Source organism: Drosophila montana, unplaced genomic scaffold (genome assembly GCF_035044405.1).
Source record: "Drosophila montana isolate Dmon_TW-CO22-7 unplaced genomic scaffold, ASM3504440v1 contig_402_1, whole genome shotgun sequence".
NCBI classification, from domain to species: domain Eukaryota; kingdom Metazoa; phylum Arthropoda; class Insecta; order Diptera; family Drosophilidae; genus Drosophila; species Drosophila montana.
In genome coordinates this window covers 6,358,498-6,376,135 of record NW_026998739.1, presented here as the reverse complement: position 1 = coordinate 6,376,135, position 17,638 = coordinate 6,358,498, and the positions used below count along the sequence as shown (strand labels likewise).

The 17,638-nt window shown below is 39.4% G+C and overlaps 2 protein-coding genes across 4 annotated transcripts in view; one reads left to right on the top strand and one right to left on the bottom strand.

Annotated features, from left to right (window-relative positions):
* LOC135438898 (uncharacterized) overlaps window positions 1-17,638 on the bottom strand; it is a 152,895-nt gene that overhangs the window by 27,933 nt on the left and 107,324 nt on the right. For all 3 annotated transcript variants that reach the window (XR_010437954.1, XM_064697447.1, XM_064697448.1), the window contains one exon: window positions 9,471-9,906. The gene's annotated coding sequence lies outside the window, so the exon portion shown is untranslated. The remainder of the gene's footprint in view (window positions 1-9,470; window positions 9,907-17,638) is intronic.
* CSN1a (COP9 signalosome subunit 1a) lies at window positions 15,193-16,573 on the top strand. The gene has a single exon (XM_064698086.1). The coding sequence runs from the start codon at window positions 15,273-15,275 to the stop codon at window positions 16,497-16,499; it is 1,227 nt and encodes a 408-aa protein (XP_064554156.1). The 5' UTR covers window positions 15,193-15,272; the 3' UTR covers window positions 16,500-16,573.

The window sequence follows — 17,638 nt, the reverse complement described above, 5'->3', positions numbered from 1 at the left end:
CTCAATCTAGATGATTTATGGCGTGCAGTCATAATCAACATAATAGCTACCTTAATATATGTATATATGTATCTCGCTCTCTCTCTCTCATGCTTACAATTAAATTTCACCGCCTCCCCACATTAGAAGAAGAATACAAAAGAAGAATAAAGCGCCAAAAAAATTAGGCAGGCAATGCAAAAAAAATGTCGCAAGAATAACAGCAAAGTGTACAAAGTGTAAAAAGAAAACACACACACAAAACTCAAAGCAAACAAAGTTTAGGAATATGATCAGTCACAACAACACAAAGGTCTCCTTAAAGCACGACTGAAAACAATGAGAGAACGCGCGAATGCTCAGCAAAGACCGTGTGCGAGCAGGACAGCAGCTTTAGCAACGCATTCAACAACAACAAAGACTGTGTGCGAGCAAGATAGCAGCCATGAGGAACATAAACAAGGGTACAACAAAAATACAGGTTACACGTAGTTTATCTATGCAAATAGTGTACTGTAAAAATAAACACTCTTTTGTTTAAACAGTATTGAAATGCTTTTATTTATACCGCTTTTGAACGCTTCATATTTGTGCGTAAAGCCGCGCTGCAACTAGTAGCGATGATGATGTTGATGATGGTGATGAGGATTATGATGTGGATTATGGTAGCCACCGCGATTGCCGCCACGATTGCCGCCCCCGCCGCCACGCCCATATCCGCCGCCGAACTGCGGCACTGCCAAGGCAGCAGCAAATAGCGCAAATAAAATGATCTGTCCGCAATATTCAAAAGTAAATATATATTTTCAGTAGTATATTTGAAACTCACCAGCAACTTCATGGCGACTGCTCTTTCAACTCTGAACTCAACTGCGCTGCGTACAACGCTTTTAAAGCCAAAAATCGCAACTGCTGACAGTGCGTTGGCATAAAGTCACAAACATAAATTATACCTGGCGACCTAATATCCATAAAACCCAAAAGGAAAATGCACTTAACAACATTTGTGTGGGTCGGCTTATCGGCAGCATATGCAGCACTCATCCAATATCGGAATTTCGTAATGCATATTTCGACCCGAGTTCTAGGAAGATGGCAGATTGCATGTCGTAAAAACGGATTGGCTTGGCCAGCGATAGGCTCCTCCGACCTTTCACATTCTACATATGCATATATGTTAATGTTTAGGTAGATTTAAGTTGACATTTGGCGGCATTTCTTGGTATTTGACAGCCATTTCGATTGTCATGAATCGTTGATGCTAGCCTGGAATTAATATACTTTGGGATGCCTTCTTCTGCCTGTTACCCATTATCATGCGCAACAACAAAACACAATAAAATAAATGCCGCGGTAAGGTTAAGTTATCAGGCTAAGCTTTATCTTTATTGATTAAAACGTCCTAGTAACGTCCGCCATGTCCATGTCCACCCTGTCCACCATGTTGCTGGCCGAGACCTTGCTGGCCATGACCTTGCTGGCCGAAACCTTGCTGGCCATGACCTTGCTGGCCGAAACCTTGCTGGCCTTGTCCACCCTGGCCGAATCCTTGCTGGCCATGTCCACCCTGGCCGAAACCTTGCTGACCTTGTCCACCCTGGCCGAATCCTTGCTGGCCATGTCCGCCCTGGCCATGTCCTTGCTGACCATATCCAGCGGCGAACACACCGACGATCAGGGCGAAGAATACGATCTTTAAAAGTAAATAATACTCGGACATAAGTCGTTGAGCTCAATTTAAGGATCTTCAAGCGAACTTACGAAGAATTTCATTTTGATTTGTTGATTTAGCTGCAGCACTTTCAAATAAGTTCTAACTGTACAGCTTCAATTGGGGGGCCTTTTTATACCCAGCAATCGAGAGAGAGATTTTTTATTGAAACGATTTCAAAATCAAAACAAGCAGCGGAAAAAAACAAATTTAATTCTAAGCTGCTAGAGTATACGAAAATGTCTTATCATTTACTAGATTACATATGCAATATGCTAGTATTTTGTTAGGGTATTATAAAATAAACGGTCTTGATCGTGGTGACGGGTTTGGTCATTATTGCCAGTTTAATCTGTAAACCAAAATTTCGATTCTGATAAAACCTGGCACAGAGTAAATTGCTCAAAAATGGGCGTTTTACTCTGAACCCAAAACAAAGGGTATAATATATCTGTGATAATATATGCAATAGGCATCAGAAAGCAGCTCGGGCGCCATAAAGTATATATATTCTTGATCGGGTATACGAACTGAGTTGATCTAGCCATATACGTTCGTCTGTCCGTCTTTGCAAAGGCGTCGAGCCCGAACACAACGAAATTTAAATGCATATTCCCTAATTAATAGTCTTAAGCATAACTTTGCAAGTATTTTACATTGATCAAGAATAAATTATTCAAATTAAAAAATATATATTTTTCAAAAGCGCATTTAGTATTCGACTTTAAAATGAGTTTAGTTCCTTCTCATTATTTACTTAGTCTGGTGCTTATCAGTCCACAGGCGCCTCTCAAAATTTATGGACGTGTCTGTCGTAGGGAATAATTGGGAAGCGACCAATTTGATTGTATGAATCAACAAAAATGCAGACGTTGAAAAAAAATGAAATAAAAAGTATAAAACTTATATTAACCTTCAACTTGAACTCGAACTGAGTGAATAATTAAACGTTTGCTGGGAGTACAAATAATATAATAAACAAATTTAATAAGTAAACTATAAAAACAAAACTAAATAAGAAATACTTGAGGAAATATTTATTATACGCATAAATGGGCCATCTGTGTATGAGATAACTTTTTCATGCTACATTTTATTCCTTCTTTGATTATGTGAATTTCGAGCTTTAAATACAATGTCAGCCGTAGAGAAATATTTTGTAAAAACTTGAACTATAAACAACATCATTTTATGCTATTTAGAATATAAAAATATTGTCATAATTCAGATTTATTATGATTTATTTATTTATTGCAAGTTTAGACAAGGTGCCAAACGGAATGAATATTTGAATATTTGAAAATATTGTTTTTAAGAAAACAATATCGTCTGCGTACAAATAAAAACTGCATAAAACTATGCAGTTCTATTTTGCACGTTATTGTAGCTTGTAAATAAGAAAAACTGCCTAAAAGTATTCGGGGGTATATCAAATAGTTGAAGAAAATTATCGACAAAACTGTCTAAAAGTATGAACTTTTATTATATTTTGTTCATTGCCGCCCGTAAATAATAAAAAAAGTGCCGAAAAGAGTGCAGAGTTATATAAAATATTTGATCGACGCCCCTTTAATAATCAGATCAGCATAAGAGCATGCTGTACTTTTATAAAATATTAGGATGAATGACACCTGTCAAAAATCAACGAGCCCTGAAAAGCAGATTAGGCAAATTTAGATGGCTGCTTAACAGTAGCAATGCGTTATCTTTAAAAAATAAAGTAAGTTTATACAAAACCTGCCTAGCTCCCGCCTGGCGTTATGCTATTCAAGTTTGTTGCCAAATCGCGCCTTACAAAAATCAAGCAAAAACGCTCCGCTATCAGTCTGCTGCCCCCTGGTATATGCGAACCTCCGATTTGAAAAAAGACTTAGACTTAGCCCAAAATCGGGGACGTCATAAACATACTGACTGCAAACTACATAACGCGACTGGGAAGCCATTCAAATCGACTGGCTAGGCGCCTTCTTAAGAGCCGTAGAATTGGAGGAGTCCGAACGCGGAGGGGATCTCCCAGATCGATATACATATATAGTCACCCTAACTTTGTTAATAAGAACTTTGTTCTCATAATAACAGCAAAATTAAAATAAAGCTATGAAATCTTTTTTTAAGTCAAAATAAGAAGCTACCTACAAGTATGCAGAGTAAAATATATTGTATAGAAAAATGTTGTCTGTTCATTAATAAAAACTGCTTGCAATTAGGCAGTGCTTTTAGCTTAGTTTCGTAATATGTATATTTTTTGGATTTCCAAACAAAATCAAAAAACGTGGTATGCAAGTCGATTCCAGAGATCAGTACGAGTTCAAAAAGGCATAACTTTCCAAAATCGGACCATTTTAGCCGAATTATCGCAAAAAAACGAAAAATCTTCAAAATTATAATGTCATTTTTTCGCGTTTTTTAAATCGCTGTATCTCGGCCAAATAAGCCCCGATCTTGGAAAGATTGGTCTCGTTCGACTCGTGGTCACAGCCGTTTTCAGCCAACATCGTAATTTTTGCAAAAAACATAATAGTTTTTCTCAAATTGGGCCATTTCTTAGAATTCGAGAATCCGTACGAGAAGCAAGAGGTATATCATTTCGAAGTCGGGCATATGGTACCCGAGATATTTCAATTTCAAAAATAAGTCTCAAACGTATTATGTAGACAGCACGAAAGTATGCAGTACTACTAAAATTCATCTAAAAACCGCTACAAACGGCTATAAATGGCTAAATAAAGCCCCTGTTCAGACAACAATTACCTCATACAATCATTTATAAATTAATACTTTTTAAATATTTGATATAGCACACATACGACAAACAAATTTATCGAAATTCTCTATATTTTCCTCTCTTAGTCAGACACGCATTCTCGCTCTCTGCGCATTTGTAGCGAGCACAACTAAATAATTTGTGTCTGCACTGCAACTGGAGACATTCGTAAGCTGTTTAGATTGATGGGCCAGCTTATGGAATTGCTAGATTTTGACTATCGAAATCCATGGCCATAATTGCTGGTGGTAAATAGTGAGCATAATGAGCACCGAGCAGTCGCAGGGAATCAGCGAAAAGAGCTTTCGAATAACTTCCCCGCAGCTGATGCGTTTGCATAAATCCTTTGCAGGCGTGTAAGGGGGGTTGGACTCAGCCCTAATTCTGCCAGTGTAGCTGGGCGAGCTAATTAAAAGCGTTGCCACTTAAATTGTAAGAAAATGTTGCACAGCTTTGTAAAGGATTTGGCATTCGCAGCAGTACATCCGCATTCATATTCGCAGCATTCGCATTCGCATCCGCGACAACGAATCGCATTTTTAATGTTAACGATTTGTTTTCTTGTCGTGTCGTGATTTGCTTTTGGGATTTAGATGGAATGCATTAAATATTGAAATTAATGGATTTTCAGAGCATGTGCTTTAAGTATGCTGTTTAAATAAGTACTAATACTTGGCTTGAACTACTAAAGAGTAGAAAGTTCTGTTAAAAAGGCTTTTTTCTTTCATTATTTGTATGTTCTTCCTTCCATTCAGATTGTTCACTTTATGCGAAATTAGAAAAAAGAAGAATATCTTGTTTCTTTGGGGTTTGGTTCGGAAATAGTTACAAAGTGTACAGAAAATGTTTAATCATAACTTATTTACAAGCGTTTTTTATCTGGACATGCTCTACTGGCAGATACCCTGCACAGGCTGCCTATTTCTAATAGATTTAACGCACACAAGCACAAACATCGCAATTTGCTGTAGCTCCTGTCACAAACATTTACACAACTCTTTCATACCCTTGTCAGCCACTTGACGGTTAAAGGGTATGCAAAGAACTTTAGCTGTTGTATTTTCAATCAAGAGTAGCAACATATTCAAAGGACTCGCATAACGTGCGTGTCAGCGATTTATGTCTAATATTATATCTGTTGCTGGTTGTTGCTTGTTTGTTGCATGTTGTTGTTGTTTTTACCTTTTGCTTTGCCCCTTTGTTGCAATTTCGCTTTAGACAGCAACATGCATAACATAAATTTGCCTTTAAATGCATGGAATAAAGCGAAAATTCTATGCATTTTATATACCGCCAGCGCCAGTGGCTATGCAGCCACATCTATCTATACTATACATTCACATATAGGTATGTACATATATCTGTGTATTATATGTACATATGATATGCTCGTATGCAGATCTACTTTGGCATTGGGCGCCAAATGCATTCAGGCATCTTTGAACACGACCCGCACCCTCCGCCCACTCGCATCTTGTTACATCATGCTCGACGCTGGCATTGCCACGCCCACACCCTCAGCCCGCTGAACGCTGATATCCAGCTTTTGGTCCTTAATCCAAATGTGCACTCAGCACGCGTTCATTTGATGCGTGGTAAAAAATGAAGAAGAAGAGTTCAACATGTAAATAAGCTCGCAACTTGGTATAGGAACTGGTTTCTTCTCAGCGGGTTTGGCTGCAGCCGCATGCATAAAACATGCCACATGTCACATGCCCCCCGTCCGTTCCCCGCCCAGAGTTGGCTAAAATTTGTCAGGCGCCCGGGCGAAGGTGCGTGCCGCACACACAAACTGGCCAAGGGCAGGACCCAAGGACCCAAGGACCCAAGTATCCAAGGACCCAACTGCTATGCCATTTCCGTCTCATTTTCAATAAAGCTCGCAAAACAATTTTAATAAACAAAAGAAATAATTTTCAATGCACTTTGTTGCAACTGCAACAACGAGACACATGCGCCCACATTTTTGATAGAGACAGAAGGACACACAGAGACAGAGACGCAGACAGAGAGAGAGAGAGAGACAGAGAGAGAGAGACGGGGCAGAGGACACATGAAGTGGCCAACCTAGAGAAAGCAATACTAAAATTGGCCCTCCAACAACGTTTCACATAGTTGGCAGCAAAAGTTACGTGCAACAGCAACAACCCCGCCCAAGTACAACTTTTCGTGGCAGTCAAACCAACACAACCGATTCTAAAAAATATAAAAATAAAAAATAAAATTACAATAAAAAATAGCCCACCCTCAAATAAAATAAAACTATATGGATCAAAAGACAAATGGGCGACATTTGGCTACACTAAAAACGAGTATTAATAATATTATTAATACTAATATAATTCCTAATAGTTTTATAAATTTAACAACTGAACTACGTTTATATTATCTGAAATATATTGAAAAATGTAGCTCAAGGCCTTAATTACTATTGCTAGCATAATTTTTATTTAGGATAACATTTATTTTTGACATTTAATTGTATCTTGTTTTTTTTTTTTGTTTTATCTAAATAGATCCTTAGCTCTTTTTCTCAGACTTTCTGGGCCAATCTCAATTACAAGCTCTCTACTTTTAGTGTCTCTATCCGTGGACTGCTTCATTAGTTTTTTAATTCTGTTTGCAAGCTCTCTCTCGCTCTCTCTCTTTCTCGCTGCCTCAGTGGTTCTCTAACTCTCTTGGTGGTTGTTGTTGTTTTGATCTTTTGGCTATATTGTGGCATCTTGCTTTCTATCTCTCTCCGTTTCGCACGCTCTTTATCTCTTTCACTCTATACATTCTGCCTTGATCACCCTCTCTTCCTCTGTCTATCTAGCCTTCTCCCTTTCTCTTTTGCTACCTGGATTTATCTCTCTCTGTCTTTCTCTATCTCTATCTCTATCTCTCTCTACCTGTACCTCTACCTCTATCTCTATGTCTACCTCTCTCTCAATATACATATTTTTCTCTTTTACTTGTTCAATTTAATTAAAGATTTATTAACTTCAATTGCTTGCTTTCGATCTATTTCCAGCCAATCCATATAGTTAATATGCTTTTAATACACTATTTCACCCAACTTCGCTGGGTTGGCATTGAAAAAATTGCCAAACCTCTTCGCTGCTTCGCCCTTGCTTGGCTTGGTTGCAGCGTCGGCAGAGGGCCACGCAAGGGATGGGCCTTTGGAGGGGGTGTGTGGGTGACAGTAGGTGGCTGGCAAATGTTGCAGCAAGTCCTGTTTCGAAATTGGCTTATTTGGTATTTTTATGCGAGCGACACACACACACACACACACACACACACACACACACACACACACACACACACACACACACACACACCCACCCACACGCACAGTCCCCGCGCCCCGAGCTGTCGTTGGCCTTTGTTTTGTAATTGTTTTGAAAGAGGACGGCAGTAGGCGGCAAAAGTTAACGTCATTGTTGCTGTTGCTGCTTTTGCTGTTGCTGTTGCGATCCCGACAGTAGCAGCAGCAGCAGCAGCAGCAGCAGCAGCAGAAGGACGACGTCCTGGACGTGCAGAACGACATTAGCGGCAACTGTTTTGAGTGCTCCTTCCGTTGTCGGTTCGTTCTTTATAGTCGACTACTCGCCCACTCGCCCGCTCGCCCGCCTGCTATCCTGCGCCCCTTCCCACTGCTTCCCACCCCCTTCCTAGCCCTTCCCCGGCCATCCGCTTGGCTTTCAAGTGGCATTCGAGTGGCAGCCATTGTGCACATTATGACGGAACTTTGTGTCGCAAAATGCAAATATTTGAAAGGTAATTGAATTTGAACTTTGCCGCTCGAGCTTGGCCATAGTTCTTGTTGTTAGTCGGGTTCGGTTTTGCCTGCTTTGGTTAACAACTACCTAACTACCCCTGCTCCTGCTCCTGCTCCTGATCCTGCTGCTGTTTCTGCCCCTGCCCCTGCGGGTGGGCGTACACTTAAAGCGTGCGAATACCGCGCTGGGATGCTTAAAGCGCTGTACATTCAAATATTTGCCAATCGGTTTAAATGTTTTATTTACATGAGCCAAACGGTCAACAGAACTGGCCAAAACAAACCCAACCGGGCCCAAAATCAAACTGAAATGCCACTAGCTCGCTCTCTCTCTCAGTCTCTCTCTGTTTGCCATACAAATTATACCGAGTTTACACTCACACATGCTCCAAAAGCAACAACAAACAGCTGGCATATTTTCGAGACCAAAGGCAACAAAATTTTGAAAGGCATAAAATGCGCATGCAATTCGATCCCATGCTTCCCCCCAGGGCTGTAGGGTATAAACTGTGCTGAATATCTTTGGCCTCTGTCTGTGTGTATGTATGTGTGTGTGTGTGTGTCGTTTTCTGGCACTGGGCATGCCGCAGGTGCATGCAACAATAAATTGTGTTGAAAACAAACAATTATTCATCTATCTAGACATTGAATGGCTCTGTTTGGGTCATTGCCTTCGAGGCACTTGCTCACTTTCATTTCATAATTATTTGCATATATGGTGTTATTTATTATTTATTAAAGCTCTGCCTACAAGGCCTCATCAAAGGATAATACTAAAGTGGGGTGGAAGAGTTTACAAGCATTGGAGAGGACGGACTTGGCTTATTTTAGTTACGTTTTTTAGTTTTATCATATCAAATCAAACGAAACAGAAAAAGCGAAAAGGATCCACTTCCACCAAATGATTAATTGAAATACCTCCGGAGTTTTATTAGCAAAATAATTCACAATATCTTTAAATGTTTCATTGAAATATTATTCCGTAGTCTTAAAAATATAATATACCCTCCGGTATTATATGAGGAAAATTAACAGGTCTAAATAACATCCCGCATTCTTTAATGGAATATATCCATTTTGAAACACTTTCAACCTATATTGATAGGTCCACAACAACATTTCATGCCTTTGATTTAAGCCTGGCTTTATTTAATACGAATATTTACTTCGATAATAAACGGAGATCATCGTTAGATGCACCATTAAAATAATACAAATTCTGGCTTATTCTAAAAATAAAAACTTTAAGCACTCACCAAAAAATATGATCCTTGAGGTGATTAGATGCTAGGAACATTCAAATGACTTCCATTAATTTGTGATTTTTTTCAGTATTTATTTAAATACATTTTTATTTATTTTTGTTTACTTTATTTAATTTAATTTATTTGTTATTATTATTTATTATTATTATTATCACCAATTTATTAAATTTAATTTAGTTTTATGACTTTCATATATTTTAATTCGTATTCCATTTATTATTTGACTTTTAAATTTGTTGTATGTTTTAAAAATGTATATTATATCATATTATTATACATTGTTATATGTTCTTATTATATGTTTTCACTATATTTGCTTTTTTTATCACTTTCATATATTTTGAATACCACTTTTCAGCCTCTAGAATGTGAAATCCCTGTGCCCGCTTCGGCCTTTGAACAGGCAATTTAATTCCATTAAGTTTGCCTGTGCGTGAAAATGAAAAGATATTTAAAAGAGAAAATTATTGCAATAAATTAGAAAAAATGGAAAAGGCTTTCAAGCAGTCGCAAAGGACAGAAGTTGAGAGGACAACTTCTCCGTAGTCTTGGGGCTATAAAGATCTGCAGCTAAACTTAATTTTAATGCCAACATTATAATGAAAAACTTGTCAAAGCAGAAAAGAAATGCAAAGAATATGGCGGAAAATAGGCCGCGCCCCCCAACACACCTCATCTATACGAGCAAATGCTCAGCCCAACTGACATTAAACGCAAAACCCAAACTTAATTAGCACAGCAATAAAGGGCAAGGCGGCTGTGCTGTGGGCGTGGCAATATGACGCATTGCAGCAGCCCGTCCATGTCCCGCCCATGTTCCTTAAAAGGCAGCATGGGAAAAGCTTCAGCTCGTCCATTGCTGTTAATTTCCTGCGGTGAAAGGGAGCAAAGGAGGGCGGGGGCGGGGTCGGTAGGGGTGGTAAATTAAATTGAAATATAATTAAATTTCACACATTGCCGCAAAAGTGTGGCAAAAACTGTTGCACATTTTGTTTATCGTAATTATGAGCAGGACAGACAACTTTCAAGTGCTGCACAAGCAATGGACATTGTCCTGGTGCATCAAGTCAAGTGCAAGGACAACAAAGAGCTTTAAAAAAGTGCATGCAAAATAAATAAATAAGTGCAACTACACTGCAAGAAATTATGTGGCTCAATTAACTTTCATAATTGTTAATAACAAGAAAATGCTAACAAATTCATTATGAGAAAATTTTACAATAATTTAGAATAATTTTATAATACAGAAGTGAGAAAGAAAAAATATAAATTTAAATGGAAATCAAGGTTATCTTCAACGAGAACATATAAAAATTAACGTGAAAGTAAGAATATTGTCGGCACGCCGGAGATTTAACACCCTTGTAGAAATTTGCCTTTTAATATGTGATAATAGTGCAGCTGGAAAATGCTGAGTTTGTTGAAAACATCTTTGAAAACAGAATATTTTGCCATACTATTCCACCGATCTTTTCTAAATCAGCTATATAAGATACTGATAAGATCTTAAATACATATATCATACCATATCTTAATATAAAAAAGTTGTACATATAAGAACCAACTTTTCGAAGGACCATTCCTATGGAAGCTATATGATATAGCTATCCGATGTTGATAATACTTTGCATATATGTAGGGAGCAAAATACACTTACATATGTATCTTTATTAGTATTCTTGGTCAGCAAACGTTAAACGTACTTTTAAAATCTACTTTAATAGGCGCGTTAAAAGCCAGACACTCGAAATCCATAAATCGATTTGTTGCCTTTATATTCCAGGAACTGTGTATTCTTTTTGCAGTCATATATGCGATAATTAATGTCTCGTCTGATGCTTCGCTTTGTTTCCATATTTTTTTTTCTGTCAAATTTTTGTAGGCGTGGCCTAATTGGGCTCTTGTTAAATTTGACAGCCGGATTGAGTTGCCTTTGAGCGGCAATTGTGCCGCAGTTTTAATGGTTTTCGATGTTTTGTGTGTGCGCGTGTGTGCGTGTGTATCTGTGTGGAGTAGCTGCGGCAAGTGACGCTACAAATGGCGACACATTAGTCAAAATATCGACAATGTCTGGTTGCGACATCATCCAATGCGCATCTCGCTGCGGCATCCAAAATTTTGATTCAATATTTCGCGTTGGCCCCTTTTTTTTTGTGGCCTACGTCGCCATGTCGCTGCGTTGCTGTTGCAAAAAGCAATTGCTACACACACATACACACACACCGACTCTACTACTGATGGGCAGGACAGGCCACGCCCTTTGCACGCCCTGCGCCCCGCGCCCCACGCACATACTCGAGCGGCCATCGAGCGCTAAGCGTCGCTAGATTGCAATTAAAATCGATTTTCTACTTTGATCGGCGCATTTTGATTGCCAAAGCTGTCGTCCAGGCATAGACCACGCCCCCGCCCCCCGCCCCCCGCTTGCCCTCTCTTCACAGCGCTCATGTGTTGACGTCTATTGTCGATTTGTGTCTGTCAACGTCTGAGCAACGTATCTGCCCCCACCCCACCCCGCCCACTATGATCAGCGGAACGAACAAATTTTAATGAAATTAGAAACTTGCACGCGTCGAAAGCGTCAAACTGAAAGCGATACCAGCGCGTGGGCGATAGTCGAGCGCTCGACCCCAACCCTCCCAACTGCAGCCCTGGTCCTGTTCTATTACATGTCAATTGCAACATTTTGTGACTTTGATTGCCGTCGGCAGCCTGCGACTCCACATTGTCGTCAGGCCGCCAAATTCTGTTACTCTTAATCAAAGATCCTACGTCCGACACATGCCTAGCCATAATGACCGCGTCGAGAGCTGGACCTAAAATGCAATTTCTAAGAGCATAATTGTAAGGCGCCTATCAGAATTAACATTCATTTCTATGCCTCACTAGAATTGATGTTTTTCTCTATTTTATATTTGCAAGGCACTTTATCCACATGGCAAATATTTATAATGAGCATACAAATTGAGAGCTGCCTCAGGGTAGCACACACTTTACAACGAAAATCGGTTGCTTGCAATTAAAAATGTATTCTATATTTTTGAGCTTAATAAACTTCGGGGAGGCTAAAACATTTCCTCACCTCAAAGAAATCAACTTGGCCTGCTGCTCAAGCAAGTGAAACCTTTTATGTACTTTCTCATTTTTTGGTTTTTTTAAGATTTCTCCAAACTTCGAGTTTTAAGTATTTATATTTTCATTTAATCTTAAGTGTCATGTGTTTAAGCCTGGCTATATTTTTGGAGCTGGTTCAGTCGCTGCCAACCTAACAATACAGCATTGCCATATTCTAAAAAGTTCCAAGAAATGAGAATAAGTTAGCAGGCCACGATTTGCAACAAAGAAATTGTCTCTAAAGCAGCATTTGGAAGTTAAATATTAACATCTCCATCATTCAGTATTCAGTTCTATTAATAATATTGATATCAACATTTGATCATCATGATGAATCATCAGTGAAATCATTAAGACCGAAATCAGCGCAAGTATAGGCTATTGTTGAGGTTTTCCTTTTATCTTTTGGACTATTTTTTCTTTGCTCTGCCTTTGTGGGTAGCAACGGAATCAACACCTCGTTTGAGAAATGGGCTACCTGGACTACCGCAGGCAAATACCAAGAAGTCAAATCAATTTGAAGCATTTTGCACGTTTTTCAAGCTTCACATTTTGCATTGGCACTTCGGTTTGCAGGTCTGGGTGGGTTGGGTTGGGTTTTGGGGGTAGGCGACGGGCTAGCACAAAAACGGCCAACGACCAGGCCAATAAATTCAGCTAAAGCGACGCATCAATAAACCGTTAAATAGCGGTAACAATTTCTTTGGTTTCGTTTTGGCCTTTTGAAGTTTTTGGCGCCCTCTGATTTATGTGTCTCTGATGTCTGCGATTTTTCAAGCTCGGGTAATTTGATTTTTGCATACATATATATATATGTATATATCTTTTTTTTTTCGCCAACTGCCAAAGGAAAGCACGTTTCCTTCCCGCCCGCCAGCTGGTGGCCCCCGCTACCCCATCGACAGCTACTATTGCCATTTGGCAATTTGATTTGTATCTTCGTAATGGAATTTGGGTGTGCACATTGTTAGCGGCTGCCCAGCTGCAGATACATGAGAATTTCTTCTACTGAGCTGAGCTCAGCTCAATTCTAGTCTCACACGAACACAAATACACACATGCGCGCGCGCACACACACACACACGCACACGTGCAATTGCAGCTTGTCACGCCACCTGGCGGTCAGATTGGAAAGTTCGCATGTTTGATTTCTGCTAAATGGCAGCGTATTCAATCGTGCGAATTACTTGTATTTTGCAACCCTTTTATGTCTCTTTCACCGGGATCGAATTCCGGAATGAATTATATGTATGTATATAGTTTACGGATTTTGTGCAATGTTCGTCTATCTGTTTTTCCATACTGGCGCGCAATGCGGAGCTAGCACATGCGATAAATAGTATTTCTGTGTTTTTATACCCTTGCAGAGGGTATTATAATTTTTATCAGTAATAAGCTATGTCAGTCTGTCCGTCCGTCTGATTCTATGCAAAAACATATTAATATCGGACCACTATATCATGTAGCTGCCATAGGAACGATCGGTCGAAACGAAAAGTTGTTTTATGGAAAACTTTTTGTTTTTAAAATATCTTAACCATACTCGGCTTTAACTATATTCCCTGTGTTTCTTAGATACGGGCAAAGCACTATGAGCATTATGAAAAGGTTGGGTCTGAAAGGGTATTAAATCTTCGGCGTGCCAAAAATAGTCCTTCTTTCTCGTTTGAAATAAATTTCGCCCAAAAAGTGTAGCGCATTGGGGAAGACATCGTCGGACTATCAGTACTAGTAGAGTTTTTGTATGAACAACGGTTTCTGGTAAGACTTTTCGGGCGAACTCAGAAAATTTAAGCGAATCTGACAGCTATGTCGCCCAAAGAAACAATTGATAATTAATATTATATCGTGCTGGAAACAAGACTGCAAACAGATTTTCAATTAAAGCCAGAATTTCGATTTAATTTTTAAATATCAACCAAACATTTAACCAAACCAGTTACCATAAAAAACAATTGAAACCAAGTCGGGAGCGAATAATTTTTTTCAAAAGAAATTTTTGAGACTCAACTCTAAGGCATAAAAAGCTTGCGACTCAAACATTCTGTTTATCGAACCATATTTGGTAAATTCCAAACTTGACTTTCCATGAAAATATATACATATATATATTACATGTACTATTTTTAGTAAAATGGGCAGTTAAAAATTAAAAATAGAAGTATTAAACATTTTGAAATACATGACAAAGCAAGGTTTCAGACCAATACTTGGGTTTTTGAATGTGGAAAACCAGGCTTACGAACCACATTTGAAGCAGAATGTTGGTGTGAGCCATTAGTTGAGCCAGCGACCTTTTTTTTCGGGGGTTTGCAGCTCTGATTAGAAAATATTCCTTGTTCACGAAATTTTAAAAAGAAACTCTGCAGTCACTTTACTGTGCTCCTTGCTTATGAGTAAAATTATATGTATATATGATGTCGTATAGCTTGTATTGGAATATATATAATATATAATATATTGTATAAATGGCACATCTACAAAGAAATAGATGCACGTGGACGATATTGGCTATTTTTTGTTGAGCTTCTATTGAAGAAGTTCGCTGCACAGATCTGGTAAGCTAGGTAATATTTGGCATGTAACTGAGTGTTTGTTTTTTGCTTTTAGTTCACATAATCAACAAAATTACACAATATATTCCAGCTGACCGGCCAGCTCATTTTGCCAGCTGTAAAAATGATTTCCCATTCCGCATCCCGGAGCGAGACTAGCTTTGTGCAATCGACCACCGTCTCTCAGTGTCCCACTGTGCAGGATCCGCAAATAGTTCTGATCAGCTATGCGAAACGTTATATGGATACTGCCCGGCTGATACGGCTCAAGTTCATTGCACAGGTGTGCCCCAAGCTGCGCGTCGAGGCGCTGGAGCTGGCCATCAATCATGTGAAGAAGACGTACAATGTGAAGATGTACGAAGAGTTGTACCGAACGCTGTGCACTGAGCGCGAGCGCTGCATGGCCGTCACAGAGGCGAGTGAGGGGGCACCTTCCAGCTCGACTACGACATCGTCGAGACCCGAAAATGCTGAAGCAGACAGCGGCTCCAGCAAGGCACACCTCTACGACGCCTACTGGGTGGAGGATAACACGATGGAGGCGACTTTGCTGCTGCAGGAGCTCGATGCTGAGCTCAATTTTAAGAAATCAAATTCGGGCAGCGCCTATGTGCGACGCATTCTGGAAGAGATTGGGGATTATCATGTGAAGAGCGGCAATCTGCAGCTGGCTGTGAAATTTTATGCTCGGGCGCGTCCCTATTGCACCACCAGCGACAATGTGATCAATATGTTCCGCAATCTGATTCAGGTGTCCATCTACATGGCCAACTGGTGGCATGTGCTCAGCTATATTGACGAGGCCAAGCAGTATGCGTGCGGCTTTCCGAATCTGGCACGTGCCGTGCCCGCCCAGCTAAGCTGTGCTGCGGGTCTGGCCAATATGGGCCTGAAGATCTATAAGACGGCGGCGCATTGTTTCCTGTTGACGCCCTTCGAGCGTTACGATTATGATAAGATTGTGGCGCCACAGGATGTGGCATTCTATGCTGGCCTGTGCGGCATGGCCACATTGGAGCCCGAAATGCTGCAGCTGGGCTGCCTGAACTCGGAGGCATTCAAGCCGTTCTTCGATCTGTCGCCCATCATGTGGGAGATTTTGTCCAAGTTCTTTAGAAACGAATTTGATCACTGCATACGGCTGCTGCATGAGGTTGAGAGTGGCGTCCGTTTAGATTTCTATCTGGCGCCGCACGTGGATGCACTGTATCAAAAGATCATGACCAGAATTCAGGAGAGAAGACACCTCAGTGGCTCGTTATCATCTGAAAGCTCACTTGTAACTATGCAGGAATTGAAAATAACCGAAAGGGAAACGAGCATTTATTTCAGAGATTCAGATTTGTAACAAACGGAAAAAAAAAAAATAGTTCACTTGGTCAAGATGTACACATGCATAAGTATAATATTTCCTGGGTAGAATAGTGCCTGCATAAACAAGGTTTCTCAATTTAGTTTGTCGTACTGTCCTTACAGATTCTGGAAGTTAAACGTCTAATTGTGCACAATAGAAATATTTTATGGAACGTTTACTATTCTAATTCCGTTCAAAATTTTTATTCAAGTCCTATTTAATAAATTACGTCATGGTAGAAAACTTTCATTTGAAACGTTGGGCTGGACAATCTTGAGTTTATTACTGAAAGTTTTCTCAGACCCTCGCAAGGGGTATTCCAATTTGAATAAGACTTAAATTAATGTATTCTTAAAGAGTACGAAGAGCTGCATAATTTAAGCAGTCGACTTTATAATATATATAAAATATATTTCGGATATTACAAGATTTTTTTTGTAATTTTAAACAGTCACTTTTCAACTTTTTCGCGCACGGGAAAATTATGAATCTACTCGTACGATCTTAAATTCCACATCTAAAGCTTACAAATATATTTAAAAGTGTGTTTGAAGTCTGTCGATTTTAGAAGCAAAATTAGGAATCAACATTTTTCTCGTAGGTATGAAGCTGATTGCCGAAAAATAAATTTTCGTTTAGAAAACAACATTTTTTAAATTTCAACAGATTTTTGTAAATGAGTTTGAAGCCGATCGAATTATAAGCAAAAATATTTTATACAACTGTTAACCACGATTTTTCCACGCTTGCGAGTGAAATTTCCTAAAACCGCGTCTCATCGTGAAACTTCATCCCAAAAGATAACTACGGTAAAAATTTCAGCTCCTTTTGTTTGGTCAGCCAGTTAATTAGTCAGTTAGCCGGGAGAAGAGTTTTATTTATGGATATTTTACCTTAGTAGTTATAATCTTTTGGTACTGTTGAGCACTTCTAAGTAATTCTTCAGTGCTGTCATCTATTTTCATTAGTTGTGGCCCAAAATATTGCATTCCTAACTTTAGAGCAACAATAAAGAAACAGAACATCAATGCGGGGAGAGGTTGAAAGTAGAAATGGGGAACTTCTATGATGCAAAGTTTTAGCAGTTTCCTCTCTGTGAGGATTTTTTTTTAGCTGGCGCACCTTTTCACCGT